Genomic DNA, 27904 nt, shown 5'->3' on the forward strand with positions numbered 1-27904 from the left:
GACAGTAAGTTATTGGTAGTTTAGATTAAGTTGGAATTTATTTTTCCTAGAGAGGATATCAGAATCAAGTTAAGGGATAAATTAAACATGAAAGAAATTCCAGGAAAAATATTGAAGTTAACTATGGTGCTGAGCAGTTTGTGCAGTATGATATGAATCACTTTTGATCCAAGTACTGTAAGCCATATTAGTTTTCACAAATTATGTGTTTCAGTGAAAATGACGAAGTTTTGTAAATTTCACTACAGCCCGAAAGACTGTGTCACAGCGACTTTCATGATGAAATTTTGTCTTCATGAATGTTTTTAAATCATATCGTAAAACTTTCCAGCAGTGAACGGTTCACGGTATTACAAGCTTTGAAATCTGTGGTTTTATATCTTTGGTGTTGAAGCTTTAATTAAACAATAATGTGTTATCAAAAAAATCAATGTACTTTAACCTTTTCACCACCAGACTTTCTTGCCCAAATTTGTCTCCACATTTTTGACTCCCATGTGCGAAGCACAAAATGGGAGTCTTTGCAGTTAGTGTGTCTGTATGTGTGTGTGTATGTGTGTATGTGTGTATGTGTGTATGTGTGTATGTGTGTATGTGTGTGTGTGTGTATGTGTGTCCGACTGTTCCACTGCTATCTCAAGAACCATACATCGGTTTTTGATGAAACTTGGTGCATAGATGCTCTGGGCCAATGCGCAGATTTGATTAGGTTTTGGTAAAAATCCATGCTCGTTAATTACCTAATTTGCATGATAATTAGCTAATTTTTAGCTGTTCTATGACTGTTCCACTGATATCTAAAGAACCACTCATTGGATTTTGATGAAACTTGGTACATAGATGCTCTGAACATATGCGCAGATTTGATTAATTTTTGGTAAAAATCCGTGCATATTAATTACCTAATTTGCATGATAATTAGCTATTTTTTAGTGGTTCCATGACTGTTCCACTGATATCTAAACAACCACTCATTGGATTTTGATGAAACTTGGTACATAGATGCTCTGAACTAATGCTAGGTTTTGATTAGTTTTTGGTAATAATCCGTGGACACTAATTACCTAATTTGCATAATGATTAGTCAATTTTCGGTTTTTCCACTGATATCTCAAGTACTAATCATCACATTTCAATGAAACTTGGTACATAGATGTCATACGACACTGCACAGACCTGATAGTTTTTATGGTAATATCAGTACATATTAATTACCTAATTTGCATAATTAATTAATTTTCAGCATTTGATATAAGTAGTTAGCATTACATTTCAATGAAACTTGGTACTTACATACTCAAGGACTATGCAGAGATTGATTGTTTTCGATAAATATTTGTGCATATTAATCACCTAATTTGCATAATTAGTTAATTTTCAGCTTTTCCACGGGTATCTCAAGTACTAATCATCGCATTTCAATGAAACTTGGTACATAGATCCTTTAGGACTATGCAGAGACCTGATTAGTTTTAGGGTAAATAATTGTGCATATTAATTACCTAATTTGCATAATTAATTTTCAGCTTTTCTACTGATATCTAAAGTACTAATCATCACATTTCAATGAATCTAGAATTATGCAGACCCAATTAGTTTCCGGTAAATATTTGTGCATATTAATCACCTAATTTGCATAATTAACCAACTTTCACACTGATATCTCAGGTACTATACATCACATATCAATGAATGTACATGGATGCTGTAGGACAATAGACAGACCTGAATAATTGCGGGTTAAAATCTGTACATATTAATTACCTAATTTGCATAATTAACCAATTTTAAGCTTTCACACTGATATCTAAAGTACCGTAAAAACTCCAAAATTTCGACCGGTTTTAAATAATTGGTGTTAGATATGTGACGTGTTTTTAGAGTCAAAATTAAGGTGCATTTTCGGACGGTCGAATTTTTCAGAATAGAAATCAGCAAATGAAAAAATGGGGATGATAGTGTGCTTCATTAGTTTTTAAAAAATGCAATGTCCGTCAATTGACGTAAACTTCCTCATGTTTCACGGTAAAAGCAAAGGTCGTGGCCGAGTTGTAACTCAAAATCTAAACAAAGTCATCAATCAGTGAGTATTATGACATGCAAAACAAAACATCAAGACGCGGAGAAGAGGTCATCACAAAACTAATAGGTCAAAAGACAAAGCTGTCTCGCACTACCTAGAAAAACTTGCGAATGTTCGAAGTACAGGTACCCATTGGACAAAAGATACATGGAAGTTTAGCAAACGATCTCCCCGACCCAGTGCAATGTATCCGGTTAGAATCAAAGCTCACGTGTCCCTTATTTGAGGGACCAAATTCTGCCGTAAATTCGCCCTTGGATTAAAAAATAAAATGGGATTTAAGAAAATAAAATGGGACTTTTAAGGTGTATTTTGGCGTCATTTTTCGGACATTTCAATCAATCCTGCCGGCTAAAATAGAGTCTAAGTTTTACCGTAGTCATTGACGTTTGTCTATTCAAGAGTACACGTGTATGATTTTTATCGTGACTAGCCTAGCGTGAGCGGGTAAGCTTCCTTTCGAGAATGAGCTGTTATCACTGTGAACAATGTTAAATTATTCTTCAGATGACCAGTTTATTTTTTAAAAACAACTAATTTTTTTATTTAAAAAAAATCATGCCGTTTTCGCATCAAAATCCAAGCCAAAACATCGTACTACAACACCAATCTCTTCCGCATTGCGTTCAATAACATTAACATATTTAAATAAGCTATGGTAATTTGAACACGTTGGCATCATCCAGCTTTTTGATTGGTTAATTAGCGATTTGACCTATTTGACCTAAGAGAACATGGCGGATATCCTACAGCATCAAACGTTTATACGAGACCGGAATCATTCGCTTACGATGAAACTAAGTTGACTTTTATTTGTATTTCATAACCATTCAACAAATTTATTTTGTGTACATTATTATAATCACTACTGAGTACAGTAATAATCAACAATTCAGAAACGCAGCATGCCGAGATTTTTGTGTTCGTTTTTATTTCAAACTTCGTTTATTTAGAATATATTTTCGTTACCAATAAAATAAAAATCTCTCAGTCAATCAGAAACCCGGATTCATGCCTTCGAGGAAGGTCCCGTTTGAACGCTCACATCGTTTTTTTTTTCGTTTGTGGGAAAACTAAAACTGGTCGCAATTTTCGAATAAGAATGAGTCGGCAATTTTTAGTGGAATCGAAAATTTGGAGGTAAATAAAACACCGAAACCCGGCAAATAAATAGGCGATCGAATTTTTAGAGGGGTCGAAATTTTGGAGTTTTCACGGTACTAATTATTCCATTTCAATGAAACTTAGTATAAAGATGCTCTAGGACAATGTACAAACCTAATTAGTTTGGGGTAAAAATCTGTTCATATTAATTCCCTAATAAGCATAATAATTCATAATTTTTTGGTTCTAATCACATTTCAATTAAACTTGGAGACATAGATTTTCTGTTACATTGCGCAGACCTCATTAGTTTTACACTCAAATCTGGTCATATTAATTTTCTGATTTGCATAATTAGTTTTCAGCTAAGTAATTTCGAATTATATTTAATGTGTCTCCAATACTCTCAGCACATGGGAGTTCTTTCTAAGCTTTCTTTGATTTCTTATGTTCTTCAATATCTTTGAAAACAAACCATTATTTTGCTACCAACAGACAAAATTTGAATCAATTTTTTAATATCTACTCAATAAATTTGGCTATTTTTGAAGGAATCTTCTGAATGAATGTGCAGACTATAAACAGGACTATTTTGTGAATTTGTGATGAAAAGAGGAAACTGGTGGTGAAAAAGTTCATTTATGGAATTTTAAGGTTCTCAATATATTTTAGCTTTTCTTGTTCTCTCATAAAGGGAAACTTTGATTTGATTTGAAGCTATAAGTGATAATGTGTATTGTGGTCAGTTTAAATGATTTTACCATGAACCAATATGATTAACAGTATTTTTTACTTCACTGTGAACATACCGGTAATGGGAGTTTTTGTGATTAGCCTGTCTGTGTGTGATGTGAGTGTGTATGTGTGTACATACATCTTTTCACCATTATCTCAAGAACCGTTTGTCAAATTTCAATGAAACATGGTACATTGATGCCCTGGGATAGAGCACTGACCTGATTAGCCAATGTTCAGTTTTTCCCATGGATGTCTCAAGAATGACTCAACCGATTTCAATGAAACATGGTACATTGATGCCCTGGGATAGAGCACTGACCTGATTAGCCAATGTTCAGTTTTTCCCATGGATGTCTCAAGAATGACTCAACCGGTTTCAATGAAACATGGTACATTGATGCCCTGGGATAGAGCACTGACCTGATTAGCCAATGTTCAGTTTTCCCATGGATGTCTCAAGAATGACTCAACCGATTTCAATGAAACTTGGTACATTGATGCCCTGGGATAGAGCACTGACCTGATTAGCCAATGTTCAGTTTTTCCCATGGATGTCTCAAGAATGACTCAACCGATTTCAATGAAACATGGTACATTGATGCCCTGGGATAGAGCACTGACCTGATTAGCCAATGTTCAGTTTTCCCATGGATGTCTCAAGAATGACTCAACCGATTTCAATGAAACTTGGTACATTGATGCCCTGGGATAAAGCACTGACCTGATTAGCCAATGTTCAGTTTTTCCCATGGATGTCTCAAGAATGACTCAACCGATTTCAATGAAACTTGGTACATTGATGCCCTGGGATAGAGCACTGACCTGATTAGCCAATGTTCAGTTTTTCCCATGGATGTCTCAAGAATGACTCAACCGATTTCAATGAAACATGGTACAAAAATACCCCTGGACATTGCATAGATCTGATTAGGTTTGGGCTGAAAACTGTGCATATTAATTACCTAATTTTCATAATCATAATTTTTCAGCTTTTCTACTTTTCTATCATCACATTTTAACAAAACTTGATCATCAAGTTGATGGATTGATGCTCTTGAACAATGCCCAGACCAGATTAGTTTTTGGTTGAAATCCGTAAATAATAATTACCCAATTGCATATTAAATACCAATTTTCAACTTCTTATTAATATCTCAACAATTACTCATCAGATGTTAATGAAACTTGGTACACCGGAGCTGGGATAAGTCACATTCATGTTCAGTTTAGGGTTGAATTTTGTGCATGCTAATTACTTAATTTGCATAAATTAGGCCAATTTATAGGTATTCTACAGATATCTCCTGTACCATTAAATTAAAATTAATATTCACAACTGTAATATTTCAAACACTGTTGAACATAAGGACATGCAACTAGTGCTATAATAAAGGCATTGCTCACAAAATTACTTGTGTATCAATGACCATATATGGTCATGTTACCTCATTTATAAGCATAAATGTAATATCTCAAGAACTGTTGTGGATAGTGACAGACAACCCAGGATGATATGATGTTGTTGGAAAAAATATATTACCAGAATAGCATTTTATCATGTATTTATTTCTACCATAGCCACTTGGAACCATCCAGATACCTGCTTGCAGTTATGTTTTTAAATACTGTATTTGCTCTATTAAAAGAGCATGTGCTTTTAAATGTAAATGACAGAGGCAAGTCTTTGCTCAAAATAAGACATTTCAATAATTTGAAGATGTGCTTGTACTATAGTGAATACAGCATTCCTTATTTGTACTTCATGCCTCAAATACTCTTACCACACAGGAGTTGTTTGTAAGGTTTTTTTTTTTGATAAATTTACTGCTGCTAAATACAGAATTTATTGAATCTTGCACTCAGAATTATAAACTCACAAAGTGTTCTGTATTTCATAACTAATTGCAGCCTCACTGAAAACTGCAATCATTGTTTTCGAAGTGAAGTAGTTGGACATGTATATAGTTACCGGTAGTAAGCAACTTGAGATGGATTTTGTGCAATATAACCATGAACGTCATTCTTGTCATCTCAACCGAATCTAAAACCGATAAAAACCATCAAATTACTAGTACCGGTAAGTTTCATCAGTTGGATAAACGGTCATTTACACAAAGAACCTAATGACCAGCTATAACAAAGTTATTGTTAATAAAAAGTTACAATTATAATAACCATGACTGCTATGTTTCATTAATGTTGTTAGTGATGTGTGTTTTGAAGGACTGCAGTTGTAAGCACTAACCATGTACAAGTCCAATGTCACTAAACTTAACATTGTGGTGGATCCCAGTTTTGACTTAAAATAATTTATTTTTCATGGCAATCAAAGTCAGGAAAATCTTCCCCATCGTTAGTACTGCATGCCTGAGTCCACCATTGTACCTCGAGGTCCTTGTATTTTTCTTGCATAGATCATACCATGCATTGTACTGTGTTTCATTTTTGTGTTCTTCGATTTGAACTGTGGTTATGGTTATGATTATTGATTTTAATTTGGTATGATGTTATTCCTACTGTTGATAATATCACAATTGCAGCAGGAGACCCAGCAACACACCCAAGCATTTCACTTGCATGTAGGTTTACCGGATAAACATCAAGTGTATTGTTCTTTTACCGTTAACAATCTGGTACATGTGCAGTGTAATAATTCTTGTATTGGTATAAAACATGTTAATGATGCCAATTCTGCAGGGAGTAGTATCATCTTGCCCCTATTTATAGTATCGGTTCCCCTTTTATCAAATGCCGTTCCAGTCTAGTCTAGTCAAGTTTAAACATCACATAACATACATCACACATTAAGTCGTACCGTATATAATCATGTCTGTAATACAAACAGGGATTATGTCATTGACAATAACTTGTTTGAATTTTAGTACTAAAATGGTTGCCATTCAGCCATCTTGAATTGAATAAGATATGAAATCAATTTTTATGTTGTATACTTCACATTCTCGCCATGATTAAATTCAATTTCTGTATCACTATCATTTCTTGGTTCATAAGTCTCATCATTCATGTTCATTGAATCTGCTATTTTCACATTGCGTGTACAATAAAACATTGTACAATGTTTTGAATGGTGATCAAAGTGAGTACCGCAATGTTCATCATTACGCCAGTCATTTTTCAGACTTCTCTAATTAACAATTTATCCCACCGACTACCATGGCACTATTTGTGCCACTTGTGGTTTGTGGAGGTTGAGACTAGGATTTCAAAATGGTCCCCGAGGAAGACAGAAATGAAGGCAGAACATTTATAGGGGCAGATTGATACAAGTCACATTTAAATTGAGTTTTAACAATTTTGATTTATTACTGAATATCCCTTTCAATATAATTTTTACCAAAAATAATTCACCCAAAATAGAGAATTAATGATGTCACAAAATGATCTTTTTTATAGGAGCCCATCCAAGGTTGACTTACTACTTACGTATACTGTAAGCTTATCAAAACTATCAAATAACATTTTTTACCAAATATATACGTTGTCTTCATGATATGAGCAAATCTGACAGGCCCACCCCAGATACCTACATACGCAATTGAGCTGGTAAATAGAATTGTTGACAGACGACGATGGAAAATCATTTTTAATGACAGTGGAGCTAAAGAAATGGCCAACTCTTTTGTTTTAGAATAAAAGTAACACAACTGTCTTGTTAGAACGAATCATTTAATTAAAAATTAAATTTCGAGAATTGTAATTCTCGAGCTTAAGTAGTTATTAAATACAAGTAAAATACTAAAACAGTTACATCTCAAAATATTATGTACTTTGTTTGTTCAGCTGTAAGCCTTTTCAATAAAAAGTGTTTATAGCACTCAGTATCATTGGCTATGTTATTGATTATGATAATTTTTTGCAATATACATATTCATTCCTGATTTGAAATGATTTTTTTTTTTCAAATCTGCAATATTTGTATTTAACACCACAGATTCTAGAAAAATTTGGTTCCTGCTTTTTATCAAAATCATCTTATTGTCATGCAACAACAAGTTCAATATTTCCATTCTTATTGAAAATTAACTGCTTCTTAAACCAAAGTGGATCAGTCTTTCGTCTTGTATGCGCATGATCTTGAATTAAAATAAAGTCAAAATATTTGTACTTTTTACAATAGCGCTAGAGAGTCAAACACAATATGATCAAGATTTACTTTAATTCAACTGTCACACTTTAACCACTTCCACTCTAAAAACTTTTCAGCTGATTTTAAATATCTTCTGGTGATAAAAACCTCTTGCAAAGAAAATAAGTTCTTACTATCAATATAGTTTTGAATCATTAACATAATGTCAATTGAGGTTTGACAATGCACATCCTAGGTACACACTAAGGTAAAGTTGTATTAATAAACGGACTTATTTTTAATTGAAATTAACAATATATAATACTTGCGCTAGTGCATTTCAAGATAACATACTCAGGTATATTAAGGAAAAAAACAAATATCTTTCTTGGACATTTACATCAGGATCTGCAGTTTGCATACACAGCAGTCTATTTATAGTAATTTATTCATTATTAGTTGAACCTTTACCCCAAAAAGTAAAATAATTATTTGGATACTATAAATTTTATAAATAGTTTCAGTAGAGCATACAAATTCATAGTGTCACACTGCAAGACAAAACAGATATAAGGAATATACAAGGACGGCATAAAATAATTGAATTAATACTGATCTGCATATCTTAGAAGTGTATTACATTCATTTATTGATGCAGTTCATGATCCAATTAGTTTGATGTACAAATTTTAGTAATAAGAATAAGAATTGATCAGATTGGTTGATTTAAAATGTATAATCAATTTACAGTTATGTTTTTATCAACACAAGCTACATTTTGCATACTGTGGAATACTTTATTTTCGCTGAAATAGCTTTTTGGGCGTTTTGCATGGAATTTATTTTCACTGATTTTTGATGAGTTTAATGTGAAATATAGGAAAAAAAGTATATTCGCTGGATTTTATTTACACGGAATCATCCCTTCAGCGAAAATAGCGAAAATAAATTTCAAGCGAAAATAAAGTATTCTACAGTATATGAATGGAACCTATTTACATCATTCTCAAATGTTAATAGTTGTTGACAAATCACATTACAACTGAAGAGTAATAATTTAAATTTTCAGTTTAAATTCAATGAACTCAAAAAATGTAAATTTTTATTCAAATTGGTATACATGTTATTTTTTCCATGATGATATTACAACTGCTAATTAGTCACACGATTCTCACATATCAGATTCTGATTTTATGAAACTTTTTTGCCATTTTTTTTTCAAATAATTTTTATTCATATTTTTATTTAAACAAAAATTATGGAACAAAAAGATAACTGATTTCAACAATTAGTATCTGATGACAAATCATGGTTTAAACACCAGAAATATAAGATGAAACATCAGTACACAGCAAATAATTTGTCACGAAAAGGTTCAACTGAATAGACGAGTTTTAAGTTTGAGGGCGCTGTTCCATAGTTGCCACATTACTGAATGACAGAAGGCATTGTAGTTTTCCTAAGTTGAATCTACACGCTTGTATACCGCCCCCTAGAAATATTTTACAAAAGTACGTACGGATACTATAGGAATATAAATGATATTTTGTTCATATTCATTTTGAGATAATCATTTTCTATATTTTATGAGAGGTTTTTGAGCTTTCAAGGTAACGATTTCTACCATACCGGAATCAATATGTGTGATACAAAACTGAAGATGGTATAATAAAATACCTGCCTATTTAAACTGTGAATTTCTGCTGACCAAATGTGAATCCACATCAATTCGACTCACATTCATCCACATGGTAGCTTAGCAACCAGGGAACTTTGGAAACCCCAAACAAGTCTACAAATGACGGATGAGGTCATTTCTGCCAATAGCTGCAAGTGACTCAGCCAATATACTGTGCTTTGCACCACTACCCAGTTTTTGGTACCATTTATACAGCATCTGGTAGGCCTGTTCTTGTACTCCATAATGGAAATTATCCATTTCGATGGTGTCTATTTGAGGTGGTTTGAAACCAAGACATCTGGCAAGGTTCTTCCAATCGCCACTCAGCTCTTGTGATAAAGCAAGCATCACTGCCGAAGTCAGCACCTTGTCTGGATCTGAATAAAAAAAAATAAGATTATTACTAAATTAATATTATATTTTATTTGCTAAAATCAACAAACAATACTTCTCTCATGTTATTCATACTCAAGGCTGCTACATTTAAGGTTTCCAAATATTTTACTTCATCATACATGGAATCTGATTCTCTATTCAATGGCTCGTACATGTATTATAGACAGAATGACTCAACAATCATAGAGTGTTTCAATGTTTTTCATTGGCTGACAACTGTATAGTTGATATACTTATCATATTGAAGCTGGCAATTTTGACTGAAAATGAGTAATCAAACAGAAATAAATATTTTGGTAATTTTTGGTCAAAAATGTTATTTGACTTTTTCCTGATAACTGCTGGTTCAATTGATTTGATACTATATGTAATTCATATTAGATTAGATCATTTCGTGACATAAGGAAAACATTCTCAGACATATCCTATAACTGCAATTGAAGGGGAATATTAAGTTAAGCATAATCTCACAATAAATTTACTTTCTGGATTAAAATTACAATGCATAACAAAAGATAGATTAACATTGTAATCAACATAAACAATAGTGTCCCATGATTCTTTGGTGCAATCCCTGGGCTTGGAAGGTTCCCTTTTAATGGATCCACTAGAACCTAAACTTTATATTCTTATCAGTGATAGAATCTAAAACACAGGAGTGGAAACACTAGTGCATGCACTAGTTATATGTTTGCATATCGGATAGTCACAAATGTGTTCTCGCACAAGAGCAAACAGTGGTTAGCATGGGCTGAGGAACGCCCAAATAATTTGTTATCAAAGCAATATTCAAATTTAGCAGCTATTTTTAGTAGAAGCTTTCATAAACATGAAAATAGCACAAATGACCAAAAATAAAATGAAGGTTTGAAGATATCATGATACGAACAAATCTGAGAATGGACCACCTGAGTAAACTGTATATTAAATATCAAAGCAATTGCACTTGTTGTCAAAAATATAACTTTTTACCAAAAATTACAGAAAAATTCATTAAAAATAGAGAATTGAAGAAATCTGCACAAAATTGAAGGAATCTCAGAGAGGTCCACCAAGGTTCATATATAAAGAATGGAGGTGAAAATGATCAAAATGAACTTGGCAACATAATTGCCATTAAAACAAACCTGGAATGAATGGCTATGTAATAGAAATTGAAAGAAATAGCATATAGGACTAACAGGACATCCCATGCCATTCTCTTAAGGTAGCGGGACTATTATTTGCATACTTGTTTTCATCTTCTAATTGTGACTAAATGACTACAAATAGACCCGGGAAAGTATATATTTTTAGAATCGCCAGACTTCAAGCTCTTCACAAGTGTATTTTGCATGCCCGTATCTGCATTCTACGACGCGTTACTCAATCAAAGGTGAAAAATTACTTTTTCTGTAAAAAAAATAATTACGCATTTATGCTGGCGGTAAGAAGTATTTTTTTCACTTTTCCTAGTTGTTCAATAGTCTGGTAAATTGAATGTGTCTGGTCAGTTTTATTCAAGCAACGCGTTTTAAAAAATAGTGTGCTGAATTTCAATTACTGTTTTAGTCAAACCACAACTCAAACCACAACTCGTTGGTTAATAATCGATGAAATAGTTTGTCTGGACACATTCAAGTTCCTTTCATTGTCACCTTAAAGCTGTGAAAATTTGGTGTTAATCCGACGACAATAAGTATACGTTATTTTTTGTTAAAGACCTTGTATTTTGAAAAACATAAACTCCTAGAAAACGTCCATCAAGTAACAGCAAAGATTTTCAAGCTTGTTTATCGGCACAATCAATTTGTTTTCCCATCAAGATCTGTTTTAACATGTGTAGGGACATCCAAATGTGTAAGGCTATTGGAAACCAAAAAAATAAAGGAATGGGATAGCTATATTTGGATAAATTCGGCATATGAAAACACCAAAATCAATGATTTTTTTCAGTGGCTGTGTGACCTTGTGTCTGACACATTCATATGCAAATGACTAATTTGTGAAACAAACAGGGGCGGAGACAAAGCACTCAAATGTTTGGAAACACTCATTGTGTGTCAGATAGCTACTGATAACACATCCTAACATTGCTTTGTCTTGAGTTTATCTTTGAAACTTATAGGCACACAGATTAAACCTGTGTTGTTGATTTTGGAAAACACTACTGAGGCTGCCTTGCTTTCCTTCAGAAAATCTACATTTTAACCAACTTACATGACATTCTATGTCATGTTGACTTTATCATATGAAAGTTTATAGTGCATTTCATCAATTGATAAATAAATGTGAAAATCGTAATTTTCAACACAAATAATAGTCTCGCTACCTTAAGTATGAATACTGCAAATATAACATGATGAAATAGAAAAATTCAAATTGCTAGTTGCATAAATACAAAAGATGTATTGTAGGCTTTGTCATTTGCTTATTTGCATGCACTTGACATTGAAATTACCCTTCTAATGCCTGTATTTTTTCCCAAGGCCCCAATCGGAAATCTAGAGACTTATACTTGCTGTGATTGAAGAATTGGGTTTGAACCCTTCCCTTTGCTGACTTTTTTAATAGTTGAGAACGAACTCTATTTTAACACTGACTTCAGATGTTGTGCTTTGAGTAAAACTACACAGTCAAGATGCAAGGTCTGATTTACAAAAGCAATGTTACAATTTATGTAGCTTACAATATAAGGTATAGGTTATAGGTGGACATACTGTAAAACACTTTGAAATAGCTACATGCCATTTTAGCGAATTTGATTAAATGCAAAAATTAACTGAATCTTAATTTAGTGCCAATAATCTTACTCTGAGATTATACTCTATTCTAATTAGCGACATCTCAATTTAGCGATAATTGAGGATTAGCTAAATTAGCTAAAATAACGTGCTAGCTAAAAAGACATGTTTTACAGTATAATGGACAGCCTCTCATGAGTGTTGATCATACAAATTCTCTCTTGCTAGGCAGACAAGCAATCACACGAAAACAAGTATATAAAATTTACTCAATATTAATTCTGCCAAATATTTTGTTCATATATAAGTGTGATCCATTTTATCTATTTGTGTAAATGTTGTACATACCTTGTAATGTTATTTGCTGCTGTTGTGGCTGAGATACTATATGTGGTGGCCTCCCACCTTGACCAAGATTAACTTGAAAACCCTGACAATTTTGGATTTGATAGAAATGTTGTGGACCTGCATAAAAGAATATTACTGTTACATTGGTGATTATGTAGGTGATATTTAATTTCAGCTCAATGTGGGGATTACTACTACCAGCCAGATGACCCTCAGGATTAAAAATAATGGTATCATCCACCAAGTGCAGAATTATACCGGTAAAATATTCAGTTTGCTCCAATTTTCCATGCTGAAGCACAGCAGCTCCCCACAGGTGTTGTACCCGTGCCTGGGAAGTTGGGTGGTAAGTGTACATACCAGAGGTATTAGTAAGTAATTGAAGTGAATTTAAACAAGTGGGCAAGCTGGAGCAGCTCACCTAGTTTATGTCATCAAACCAATTACTATCGCTTTTTATTAAGTTAGATATTTTTCTAAGTTAGACAAAGTAGAGTTGGTAGAGTCTTAATTTAAGAAGTGAAGCTGCAGACACCGTAGTTGACCACGTACCCCAATAGAAAGAAAGTGTGAGTTCAATACAAACACTCTATAGCTCTACATACAACTGGGTAGGCATGAGATTATTATTCTTTAGGTGAACAGACATAAATTGAACAACGATGTCCAAATGAAAATGAAGGCAGTAAACAGAACTCCAATGTTTACAATAACAGAAAACTCAACTATTAAAGATGAGGAAGCCCAGGAAACAGGCAAGCTACCTGCGATTGTCCTGGTAAATACCTAAGCCCAACTGGAAACAGAAAGCCCAGTAGAAAGCATCACTGTTTGTACAAGTCTGCGATAAGTGGTGCTGTCAGAAGAGGGGTCTTATGAGTAATATTAAGTTTTATGCGACTTCCATTACCCTGATTATTGCCCTCTGTAAGGCAGGTGAATTGAGTCGGAGTACCGCTAACACCAGTGTGTGCTTCCGGCAATATCAGAGCACATGCACGTGGCCTGAAGACACTGTGATTAGCAACAGTGTCTACCTTGACAACTGAAAAGTGATGCATAGTGCAGCTCGTAGAGAGCTTGCTGAATTAAGACACCCAAAGACAAGGACTAAAAGGGTGTAGACAACGACTGCAGCACAACAGCCCATGTATGAGGTAGCCTCCTTGAGAAGTATAAATTTACAAATACATAACAATAATTCAAGACACAAATTAACAAATAGACTTTTGAACAAGTACAGTGTATACAAAGTTTATGGAAGTGAAAAAAAATGTACAAATATTATAAATAAATTATGCAAATTTTTATGCAAATCCCGGGGAGGACACTGTGCATACTACGGTACTTGACAACCATAGATAGCAACTTTTGATATCTTACCTCCATATTCAGGTGGGTACATCAGTACCGGTACTCCTTGTTGGTTAGGTACAGCATATACAGCCTGTGGAATCTGGGAAAAAAAATTACTTTAACAGTAAATCGATTACAAGCTACCTAAATCATACTGGGTACAGGGTTCATAGGACATACTAATCATTTACATAATAAGGATATGCAACTTGTGCGATATGCGATAATGATTCAAGTAAGAAGTGACATGAAATTCCTCAATGAATTCCATCGTTTTGTTGCTGGCATATTGTAGGCTTTGTTTATTTAATGTAAGCTTTACTCTGAGCATATAGTAATTATCAGAAGTATACGTGTTGTATAATATAATTTGTTAAAAGAAGTGGAAAATATCACTTTTTACCAACAATTACAAAAATATTCACCAAAATTAGAGAATTAAAAATATCATCAAAAAAAATGAACAAATCTGTAAGAGGTCAACAGGTAGTACCTATATCCCATCCCTTTCAGCATGAACCCAAAACCAACCTTCCGAGGTTCAAACCAAAGGAAATTTAATAATTCCAAAGTACAGTATTAATGTAGGTCAACGTTCTATTAAAAATACTGGCCCCAAGCTATGGAACCAGCTACCACAGAATATATATGACATTACCTCAAGGAAATCATTTAAGTTAAAAATGAAAGAAAAATTAATTGAATAATAATAATTATTATTATTATTATTATTATTATTATTCTATTTATAATTGATTCTTGTTTTGTAAACTACAAGTGTACATTATTAGGTAAAATAAAATATTTGATTGATTGATTGATATATGTAATATCAAAGCAATTGCACTTGTGGTTTTGAACAAAAAGTCGAAAATATCACTTTTTACCAAAAATTACAAAAATATTCACTAAAAATAGAGAATTGGAGATTTTGACATAAAATGAACAAATCTGAGAAAGAACCATCCAAGGTACTTGCATATCAAATTTTAAAACATTCTGACTTGCAGTTTCAAAGAAGAAGTTGAAATTGTAAAGTTGACGACGACGGAAATTAGTAATATGAACAGCTCTGTTGTGTTGACTTGTGAAATGTGATTAAGCAAACGATTTTGTTGTGGATTGGTCCAAGCATGTCAGAGATGGGGACTGAATGCATGGCCAGATGGACAGATGGAAAAATGCATACATTTGGGGAAAATAAAGGGTTACCTGCTGATGCTGTTGTTGTTGTTGTTCTTGAACTTGTGTAGGATGAGTGGTAACACCTGAAATATTTCAATTAAATGTTTGACAAAACTACAAATATAGTATATGTATAAAATGAGTGTATTACCAAATAAATATCCTACCAAGGTATTTTAACTTTAATAATTAGGTAAACTGGACATGTATGCTGCCCTCTATGGCATAGAGAGGTCAAGAGGAGAAGTTTGTTGCTGGTCAAATCATGGAAAAAAAAAAATCATTTTTTTTTATGAACATGGCATCAAGCTGAGGGCGATGCTTTCTAATTCTATTTGTATTAACTGAGTAAATATTATGATTTATATACATTGCTTTAATGCACTTATTTTCTTGGCACATGTCTTTATAATTCCATTTATGATTTGTGATCTCTGGTTGGGATCACCAGAGATGTAACATAACACATCAAGAAATGTAACAAGTTTTTTTTTGCTTGATAATTATGATTTCAGTTTCCGAGAATTAAAAAAAAATACAAATTTAAATGTTCTTTGAACACCGTGAATTAATGAATAGTTTTTATAAAATTAATTGGTGCACAAATTAATTTATCAATTGTATGTAAGGCACTGTTTTAATGTTACTGCTTTAAGTATGAATATTTGCTAGTCACTTAACCATGGTATATCATATATATATATATGCGATAGCTATTTAGTTAGCATTGGAGGGGAACTGACCAATCTCAGCGACTTTTTCAACATCTTGATATACAAATATAGAGGTATATATGACATTAATTGTATTTCTATTTTGTAAAATAGTAATGAATATTGAATTTGCATACCTGAAAGTTGACGCTGTCCAGCCAGTGAAGATGCACCTTGGTGTGGTTGAGCTGGACCCTTTGAAGAAAATTTTAAAACTTATTATAACTCAGAGATTTGAGACTCATATATAACAAGTAGAACAATACAAGCACCAAAACATAACACAGCTGGAATTCTGAACTATGTTATAAAATATTAATTAAAATTTTTGTTAAAATCTCAAAATGCTCCATATTCTGAATTTAATTTAAGAACAAATATGAGACTGAATGTTCAAAGTAATATTGTTCTCCCCAGTCATCTTTTAACATAAGGTAGTTTTCTCATGCTCAAACTTTTAAGAATACACTTATGCAAATGGAGACTATTGACGAAAATAATCTACCTTATCCCAACTTCTCAGAAGGAATGACTAGTCAAACAATATATGCTGATCCAAAAGATCTGTGATGTATTAAATCTAAAACTGTATCTGTACAGTACTCACTTTTTTCAAAATTCCCATGCTATTAGGGACTAATGTGAACTGGTACACCTGACGATTTTGAATGGTCCACTGGTTTGGCAACCATATTGGATTGAAATTGAACAGATAGTGATGATTTGGAAACATTCTGAGGGTCAAGGGGATCTGAAGTTTTTGTTGCATTCACTACAGTTCATGTGCAATATATCTGAGAGAGAACATTTTTTTTATCAGTAATGTGAATTTTTCCACCATTTTTTTAACAGCAAAAAATTGCTTGAAAATCTTTTTCAGAACCACTGAACACATTGATCTGAAATTAAGTTTTTAGCATCCACATATAAAGCACTACATTCAAGTTTTAAATTGTATGGGAGGATTGGTCATGAGGTTTGGTCATTATTTTGGATTTTTTTTTTACTGATGCCAGTTATCTAATTTGCTAAGTTGAATTTCCCAAATGAAGTCATCCAGACAGCTGACATGACTTTGCCGCCATCTTTGATTATCGACAAAGCTTCTTATGAGAAAAATATAAATTATCTTGATCAGTCACATGGTTTGGCCACCATTTTTGATTTGAGAATTTCTTCGAATCAGTTTAATGAATGCTTTAACTGATCAACATGATATTTTCCATGTAGCAAGTATGAACATAGCATCTCTTATTGCATGTAGTGTCAAAAGTGAAAAAAAGAAATATTTTGGATTGGTCACCTTCCAAGTTCTTTCAGATTTACAATTCACATCAATGGGAACAAACTAAGACACATTCTACTGTCAGTCTTTAAACTTGGACCCAACAAAGCTACCAGTACTCTTAATATATATTTGGTTTCCTGATATAAAATTGACGTTGATTTCAGGGATATTTTTTTTTCAATATCTAATGATAAAATGCAATCTAGCAATTCATGATTGCTAAGTACCGGTTGTATAGATGGTTTTATGGAGAAAAAAGTTGGATAGAAATTTGTATTAAATACCTGTGCTTCTTGATGTGGATATACATATGTGGACATTGGCTGAGTCGCTTGATTTCCACTCACTGTAATAAAATCATATACATCAATTGAATGAAAAAGTTTGGACTAAAATACATTTCCATTCATACAAAAAATGAATGAGTGAGCACCACAGGCAGGAATAATAAATTGAAGAGTCCAAATTGTGACCAACTATTAAAGAACACTAATATGTTTAAAATCTGATGTATTGAACAGAGTGACTTTAATTTTATTTTATATATTTCATTTTATTTTTACTATATAGTTTTTTATTATTATTTAATTATTAATTATTTAATTATTATCATGTTTATCTTATTTTGTATTGTGGGCTTATAAACTGCCAATAAATAAAAAATAAATTCAAATAAAACAAGCCATACATGGCACAGTCCCTGCTAGTTATCAAATTTAAGATATATAGTTTTGTTTATAGTAAAATAGTTGGAAAATAAACATGTCGGTCATATGGATCCAGAAACTGATGCTTAATTATGATAATTTTTTTAACATTAAAATGATTGACATTCAGTCTGATCATCAAATGAGTGCTTGTTCATATTGGGAGATATTGCTCTGAAAAAAACATTAATTAAAACTAAATTAGGCAGAGGGTTCTCCGAACTCGCCTATTCACATAGTTCATATCCACCATAGACTCCGGTCAGTCAAAATGACTATTTCGAACTGTAGGCATTAATCAGCGATTCTGCCGGTGACGGAGAGATAGAATCTAAGTTAGGGGAAGCCCATGACCCCAAGATTCTCTTTCCCCTACGTCACGAACCACGTGAACGAGGCCATATGGCAGCACCATTAACGCTGTACACTCTGGTTCCATTCTCTCCGCCTCAAGGACTTAGACCAACGCAACAGAAAGAGTGGGGTGATTGGGGGTGACCCGGAGTCTATAGTGGGTATGAACTATGTGAATAGGTGGGTTCGGGAAAACCCTCTGCCTAAATTCACTACGTTCAATTACCCACCATAGACTCCGGTCAGGCAAAATGACTATTTTGAACTGTAGGCAGAGTCAGACGCCGATGGCGGGTGGCGGGTTTTCCAAGCAAACAGAAAAATGATGAAAGTCCGGGATGAAATAAAATAACCACTCAACACCCTGGTTAAGGCCCAAAAAAGGGTGGTGTCTTACCTTGCCTGTGCTGTCCCAAGAGCCAGAAGCCAAAATGCTGCTACGGTGACAGGGTTCGGTGTGCCCGAGAAAGGTAGACCCCAACTCAATTCTGGGGGTAGTAAGCTTTCGAAGTAAAGACCGAAACAGTTTTGCATGAGGGCATAGGCCGCAAAGCGGGACCTGAGAGCTTTCAGGGGAGTGATGACGTAGAGAAATCTGTCCGCATAAAATGCCGAGATTGACTTATTGCCTATGCGCAGGGACCTTTGTGGTCGTTCGGGCTGGGTCAGCAAACCAAGACTGACCCTCTACGACGGGACCCAACCTAAAGTAACCTTCCTCAATGGATTCAGTGTCTGTTAGGTGGTAGTTGATAAAGACGTTGTGCGTTCTTCAGAAGCCTGCCCTCTGTGTATGCTCGAGGGGGGCACCTGACGCTAGCACTAGTGAGTTGGCAATCGCACAGACCTCATGCGCTCGTACTTGGTGTCTCTGCAAGCTCTGTGTCGAGGAAGTTAAAGTATTATAGATCTCTAATACAGTCACAGTAAACCACCTGGTTATGGAAGTTGGGGGAGGCCGGCTTATCCTGCCTGCCTGGGCCGTAACACAAAGACATGTGCCTTGCACCCCGTTCTGAATCCTTAGTACGGTTTGGTAGGAACTCCGTGCTTGAACCGGGCAGAGAAGCAATTCCTTCTGACCCTCCGGGCAGACAAAATTTGACAGCCGAAGGATGACGATCAAGTGAGGATCGTGTCAGGGAATTTTGTTCTAGGCGAGAAACCCGATTCGTGTCTTTCGCACAACTTGATTGTCCATAACGGCGCAACATCATCCGAGAAGGACAATGCCCCCAGCTCTGGTCGACGCCTACCTGAGGCGAGGGCCAGTAGGAAGACTATTTTCCACGTCGAAAAATTTGAGTGGTGCTGATCAGAGAGGCTCAAAGGGCAGTCTGCTTAGAGCAGACAACACAGCCAACAAGTCCGAGTTGGGCGGTTCCCTTGTATGGGGTCTTGGCGTCTAGAAAGCAGTAAATAGTTTCCTAATAATAGGACAAAAGGCTAGTCTTGTTCCCGTACGTTCTCAATGGTGGGGACAAGGCCGACTTGTAGCCAACGATCGCTACGTAGGACAAACCCACTTCGTCAAACAGGTGGACGAAGGAGCCTGCTACCTGGCCAATAGAGGGATGGCATGGATCAATCTCCCTTCGGCTACACCAATCAGTGTATGCTCGCAGCCTAGAAGTGTAGGCTGCATTGGTGGAATCCCTGTTCGCCCTGGCCAGGACGTTGGCAGCCCGCTCAGATAAAGCTTTCGTATGTGCGGGTCTAATGAGAGCGTGTAAGTGATACCTGCTGGGCTTGTTGGTAGTGTGCCGTCTGGTTGGGATGGCAGATCCGGTAAGTCCAGAAGCACTACTGGTGTTTCCGACAGAAGTGGAAACTAGGCCTTGTTTGGCCAATTAGGTGCGACCAATAATAATATGCAGGTGTGCACCTGTCAAAGTTTTCTTCGGTGCCCGGTGAACTAGCGGGAAGGGGGGAAAGGCGTACACAACAAAATGGGTCCTTGGGTTAGCAAAGCGACCCTGGCCCAGGCTCCTTTAGTTGGCAGGAGTGTTACGTACGTCGGGAGCTTGGCGTTCCGGAGTGTGGCAAACCGGTCTAACCTTGGACCGTCCCACAGTCCAAACAGCCTGGAGGCTTGTATCAGCCACCCCATGTTCTATAGACGGAGCCGCCCTGAAAGGTCGCCTGCCAGACTATTCCTCACCCCTGGAAGGTGGTGTGCGGTTAGCTCCACATTGTATTGCAGGCACCAAAGGAGGATTGGCTTTGCTTGGACTGACAACGATGAGGAACACGTCCCCCCCTCCTTCTTGAAAGAGACCACCACTTCGTTGCCTTTGCGGAGCAGGACTCTGTGGTCTAGAACTACGGGTAGATAGCATGGTTGTGCTAAGTATACTGCTTTCAGTTCAAGCCAGTTGATATGGTAGTCCCGAAACTAATGCAGGGGCCATATCCTTGGACTTGTTTGTCCAGTAGATGCGCTCCCCAACCTTGGAAGGAGGCATCAGTTACCAGAGTCATACCGGGCGACTGCGTAGTGCGGCAGTGCCCAACAGGGTAGACACTGACGGGGGAGATGGAGATTACAGCGGTAACCCGTAACCGGATGTCACCACATGCTTCCCCCGCTGGGGGTATTTACATCACTGGGATCGATGATACTCCGCATCACCCCAAAAGCGTGGCTCAGTGAGTCATTACACATGGAAGACTCTGAGGGACCGCTCGGAGTATCGGCTGTATCAGACATGAGCGAACTGCGTCTCCTTTCACTTTAAATATGTAAGAGGGAGCGTGTTCGACTGTGCGTCTCATGATAGGGTCGGTTTCCTCTGGAAACATCCGTGGGTCGGTGAGAAGGGAGTCAAAACCCACTGCGGAGACCGGACACAAGGATAAATTTGTTACTGTTGTACCGTTACTGTGCAACAAACCCTGGCTGGCTGAAAGTAGGGGGGGTCAACGTGTGCCCTATTCTGAAAACCCGCATCCCAAGCCAGCATCCCATTGGCATTCAGTGCCCGAGGCTCCAGAGGAGACCCGGTGCAATTAGCCTGAGCCTCGGCCTCACCAAAATTAGTGGGAGAGCCGCGGCTGGAAACAGGGGTTCCCCGGAAGAGACATGTTTGAATGCAAACATGCTTTTGTGTTTCTTCCTGCTTGCCCACCAAGGGGCCGCAGTGGAGACTGTGTCTGATCTACCCGGCCTGCCAGGGACACAATTGCCTCGACAGTCCTTCGACCAAAGCCCTCAACTCAGAGGCAAACCCGGCACCGTGCGAGAAAGGGTCCACAAAGGGACCCGCAACAGGCCCCATAGAAGGAAAGCCTCCAGCGGCACAGCCTCACTGTAGCCGGTAAAATCAGGTAAACTACCGCCTGAAAAAACAGACTGTGAGGATGCCCTCCGTTCAGTGGGGGAAGACCAAGAAAAAATATCGGTACGTCCACCATCGCGCCTCCTACTCGACGTCCTGGTACACGAGTGGTTACGTAGTGGCGCCGGGTTTTAATTTCTTTGTTGTGGAAAAAAAAAATTACACACAAAGGGGAAAACGACACGAGGGTAAAGAAGACAAGAAAAACTTATCCTACCAGTAAGAATGTCGAATGCCGCCCAGCGGCAACAACCCAAGCTAGAAAGCCGTACAGGAAAAAGCAAAAGAGCCAGGCAGATCCGCTCAGAATCATTCCTGACGAGGCGGAGATGAAAGAAGAGTGATTGTACAGCCGTTAATGGCGTTGCCATATGGATCCCGGTCACGTGGTCAGTGACGTAAGGGAAAGAGAATCTAGGGGTCATGGGGCTTCCCCTGACCTAGATTCTATCTCTACGTCACCGGCAGAATCGCTGATTAATGCCTACAGTTCAAAATAGTCATTTTGACTGATCGGAGTCTATGGTGGGTAATTGAACGTAGTAAATTGGCCACCAGTCGGCCATTTTGAATACATTTTATATCTATGACATAATGTATCATAGATATCATAATATAAAATAAATATATAAAATTTGAACATAAACAGTAAAAGCATGTTAGACACATGGCTCTAGAAACACATTCGTTAAAACAAAATGGCCGCCAGACAGTCATTTTGAATTATTAAAGTCTGAAAAAACAAAATGACGTGCAGCAAGGACCAATAATGTCTAATGTATGTACCAAGTTTGAACGAAATCCAACCATAAATGCCTGATATCCGGTTCCAGAATGCTAGATATGCTTGATTTTTGGTGAATTTTTAGCACAAAAATGGCCACCATTTGGCCATTTTGAATTGGATGATCAAATCAATACATCTGTACATCTAAAGTAAAAAAATGGCCGCCATTCTGCCATCTTGAATCAGATCATGAAACAAATTGATGTGCATGTGATGTATAATATTACCGTATGTATGATGTATGTGTGAAGTTTGAATGTAATTGGTCCAGGCATGTCTAAGATACAGGTCTGGACGCACGGACACATGGGGGTCAATACATAAGTCCTCGTTTTTGGTCTGCATTCGAACAGGGACTAATAAAGCGTTATTTTAAATGCACTTCTTAAAAATGTTCATAGTAGCCAACCAGAAGGCAACGACACTGACATTTATTGACGAAATTTGACAATTTTTTGATGACCTTAGACAATTTGAAGTATCTCTATTAAAAAAAATGTTCTGTTTATTTTATTTGTACATAGATATATGAATCGGTGAAGTCAAAATAGCATAAACTGTTATGCAAGTTGATTTAATATAAAATGAATTTTAGTAAAAATCAACTTACTCTTAGTAGCATCTGTTTCCAGTTGCCCACTTCTGTTTTGATAATCTAATTGTTGAGCTGTTTCTTGATGTACAATGGCAGATGAGCCACCAGCTTGGGATTCTGTTTTTTCAAACGCATCCGCTTGCACTTGACTGACAAGGCTACCAAATCGTTTTTTTGTTTCTTTCACTGCATCACTCAATTTCAAATTATTAAACTTTAAACAAAATTCGGTTTCTTCTGTTTTGCTCATTCCCTAAAATAAATAAAAACAAAATAAATATCCAAGGACACGGAAATACACAAAAAATATACATTTAAATTTAAAGTGCGGTAGTCATTGTGTCGATAAACATTGATTTTCACACAATCCAATGCGCTTGACAAATGGAAATCACAAGTATAAGGTTTGACCTGGGCGCGATTTGCTGATACCTTCCAATAACATGAAAATTACTTAATTAAAGCTTGGAAAGTCACCATCTTTGTTTATATGAGACCCATATATCTCACATATGCACAGCGTGACGACTACAGCACTTTAACACAGATCCTTCAGTAGTAAAGATCACAGTATGTAAATACAGAAAAGAATGGATGACGTACTAATGAGTCAATGAAAATGACATACTGTGAAACACTTTTAAAATATTTTCGCTTGGAATTATTTTTTGCTATTTTTGCTGAAGAAATGATTTAGAGAAAATAAAAACCAGTGAATATACCTTTTTTTCTATGTTTGACTTTCAGCTTATCAAAAATCAGGGAAAACAAATTCCATACAAATCACCCAAAAAGTCTTTTCAGCGAAAATAAATTCCAGCTAAAATAATTTAATAATTTTTTTTAAAGTGATCTTTTGTGACCAGACATTCCAAAGTTGATTATGAAAGGTACAATACCCTGCAATTGCAGGAGAAAGTAACGGTAATGATTTTTCAAATGTGTTAAATGAAGGTAGATTACATCAGCACAGTGCTGTTGTTGTTCTTGCTGGTTGTATGATGGCCGATACAAGACATTCACAAGCCAGTATATTTATACATGTTCGTGTTTTTGTCTTGAATGGATCCACAGTCACTCTACTAGTAGAGTGACTGTGATGGATCGGTCAAGGCAGAGCAAAGAAATAACCACCAATCGGCCATTTTCAATACGATCTGCTAAAGTAATGATATGCATCAAGGATTTATTATGTTCAAAGGACAAGTTTGAATGAAAAATATGTCCCTGCATAATTGAGAATTGGTTCGGACAGCAGAAATGCTTGATTTTGATGAATTTTTAGCACTGAAATTGCTGTAATTTTTGTCATCTAGAATTGAATCATGAAACAAATACATGTGCTAAAAGTTGAAGGAGCTCCCCAAATGTAAAAGAACATTTTTTTTTATCAGTAATATATATATGTATCTAATATATCTTTGTTTGCCCATGTGTTCATCTTACAATGTGATGATGCAGATGATTTTTAATATTCTGGGTTATACCCCAGTAGTTGGATGAGTAGTCACATATTATTTTTAACAAATCGATAGATAGTGAGCTGAATGAGTGAATATTATTTTTTAATATCTAAAATATCTCAAAAGTGAATATTCACGGTGTATGTTAAGTTTAACCAGACCGGAAGTGAGAATTCGTTACTTAAGGTAGTAAGCAACAAAAACTTTTACATTATACTTTATGTACATGTACTTTTATTCTCAAAAATATATTATTGTGAATCATTAACTGAGTCATGTATTTTGATGTTAGATTGTCAGACATCAAACAATCAAACTGAGCATAAACCAATAAATTCATTGAGATATCTGAGGTGTGTAAGAGAGATGTGAAAAACATGAAAGGCGAATGCAAAGTGTGGAGTGCACTTTAAGAAAAAGACAGAGAGGGTAGACGAGAAACAAAAGAGTATGTTAGTAATAACCATGGAGTATGGACGATTGCCATGACCAACCTCCATGACCTGGAAAATAGTCGGTCAAAAACACAGACTGCAAACCACTGACAGAATAAAAATCGAGAGCTGACTGCCTTGCAACAATAACCGGCCAAAACACATACCGTCTATGAACTCTTTGTATCTGCCCTCCATGTTTTTTTACACCACTTACACACCTCAATATATACATGTATCACATTAGGAGAATGTTAAAATTAACATATGCTTGTGTCACATGGAACTAATATTATGATGTATGAGGTCAAATGATATAATCTTAGCTGAGGCAAAAGTTAGACTATAATTATTTTTACCAGTTTACTCTGTATTTCAATAGCTTCTCTCTTAGCATCAGTATTGTAAATTTTTAATTGAGCTTCCAGCTTCTGTTTAATACCTAAAACCAATTAATAAATCATTACTATAATATGGAGGAATATATTTAATTCATAATAGACAGGCTCAGTCGTGGCAATTTTAATGTTTTATATGATAATTCCTTAAAAAACAAGTTTGTAGAATCTTTTGCGTTGAAATGAAATTTCTATTCTGCCAAGCCCTCTATAGTTGTCAATGCATTTTCAAGGTGATAAATATCCAAATGAGTAGCATGAATGTTTTGTTTTGGTGATTTTTCAAAATATGACCAATTATCCATTAAAAACATTACTCAGGACGCCCTTTCAGACAAATATGGTACTACTAATACATCAATATTTCTTGAAAGAAGAAAAAAAAAAAAATACTTTTAAATGATGGTCTACTCTCAGGTTCTTGATTCCAGCATTCCTTCATCAATGGAATAAGTTGAGATTTTACTGCTTCTGGATTACTTTCTGGTATCTGATCTAAATCTGGTCGTTGATATCTTGATACACAATTCAATATAAGACCACTTAAGAAGGCCTCTAGAAAATAAAACCAATTTACAGTTAACAATGATCACCACCATGGGAAAGTGTTTTTAGTACCCATACTATGCATAGCAATTAATATATGTATGCATGAAGGTCAAAGGCATTGTTCATTTGCATAAGCAGCCTGATGGTTGAAATAGCTCTACTCAAAAAACAAGCGACCCTAGGGTTTTAATAGTTTGATTCATTGTTTCAGCAGAGTACAGTCTTGCAATAACGAGTGCATGCATACTGATATATAAATCATAGAGGAGAAAAATAATCTTGGCTTTGTTTACATTCTACTTAAGTGTCTCAACTCTTATGACTAGTAGGGATAACTTTGATAGTACCCAAAGTTGAAAATTGAAAATCAATCAAAGCTTAGAAAGAACTCCAATGTGCTGAGGGTAATGGAGACGTATTAAAAACTAATTCAAATTTGAAAATTAGCCAAACAAGAAGCTTGGCAACTAATAATTTTCTGCTATTTGAGATGAAAACAATACACACAGAAAATAAAATTGTGGTTTTCAGTCTAATTTATGCCACCTCTACCACAAGTACAATTTAAATCTGATTTTCTGAGATATCAGAAATTGGCTAATAATAATTAGATAATCAATACCGGTATGCAAGATTTTCAACATTAAACTAATCATGTCTGTGGATTACCCCAAAGTGACAAAGTTCAATGAAATGCGAAAATTATGCAAATTAGGCAATTAGTATGCTTGAATTTCAATCCCAAACAAGCATGGTCCTTGGACACTCATATACCAAGTTTTATTGAAATGCAATAATTGGTTTTTGAAATACATGTGTGTATATATATATATATAATTATATGTTCAACAAGAACATTGTGGTACCCAAGTCGAGAACAAATTTTTCACAGAAATAATGTACATCTCGAATATCAATGCAATTGGATTGGTAGTGTGCAAGAAGAATTCAAAAATATATTATTTTTAAACAAAAATTACAAAAAGATTTGGTTTGATGAAATTGCCAAGAAATGAACAAATCTGATATAGGTCCACCTAAGGTACTTATATATAACATATCAAAGCAATCGAGCTGGTACTTCCTGAAAAGAAGTCAAATATAGCATTTGTTACCAAAAATGACAAAATATTCGCCAAAAAAAAAAAGGGAATTGAAGTTATTGTCATGAAATAAACAAATCTGACAGAGGTCCGTCCAAGGTACCTACATACCAAATATCAAAGTAATTGAGCTAGTAGTTTTCAAGAAGAAGTCGAAAATAGCATCTTTTACCAAAAATGACAACAATAGAGAATTGAAGAATTGTTGACAGACGTTGGATAGACGACAACAGACAATCACCTATACAGCTCTGCTCTGTCATTTACAATGAGATCAGAGCTAATAATACCGGTAATGAATTTTTTTTATTTTTAAAAGTATTTAACACAGCTTTAATATAATGATAACAACTCATTGACGTAAAAGCGTTTACACCTTTGTATGCTTGAATAGGCGTCAGCGACTACGAAAAAACTAAATTGTGCTCAGGAAATATCAAAATGTTCCAAAAATGAGGCCTAAATTAGAATATT

At 35.4% G+C, this 27904-nt stretch overlaps 1 protein-coding gene across 1 annotated transcript in view; it reads right to left on the minus strand.

Moving 5' to 3' along the window:
- Nucleotides 1-7224: 7224 nt before the first annotated feature.
- LOC102805628 (receptor-interacting serine/threonine-protein kinase 1-like) overlaps nt 7225-27904 on the minus strand; it is a 33274-nt gene continuing 12594 nt past the window's right edge. The window contains exons 5-13 of the mRNA XM_006811705.3: nt 26172-26333; nt 25740-25822; nt 23499-23736; nt 17987-18048; nt 16552-16609; nt 15729-15784; nt 14544-14616; nt 13161-13277; nt 7225-10070 (exon numbers count right to left, since the gene is read on the minus strand). Of these exons, the coding sequence (XP_006811768.3) occupies nt 9805-10070; nt 13161-13277; nt 14544-14616; nt 15729-15784; nt 16552-16609; nt 17987-18048; nt 23499-23736; nt 25740-25822; nt 26172-26333 (1115 nt within the window). The 3' untranslated portion in view covers nt 7225-9804. The remainder of the gene's footprint in view (nt 10071-13160; nt 13278-14543; nt 14617-15728; nt 15785-16551; nt 16610-17986; nt 18049-23498; nt 23737-25739; nt 25823-26171; nt 26334-27904) is intronic.

This window comes from Saccoglossus kowalevskii, chromosome 6, assembly GCF_978046115.1.
Source record: "Saccoglossus kowalevskii chromosome 6, keSacKowa6.1, whole genome shotgun sequence".
NCBI classification, from domain to species: Eukaryota; Metazoa; Hemichordata; class Enteropneusta; family Harrimaniidae; genus Saccoglossus; species Saccoglossus kowalevskii.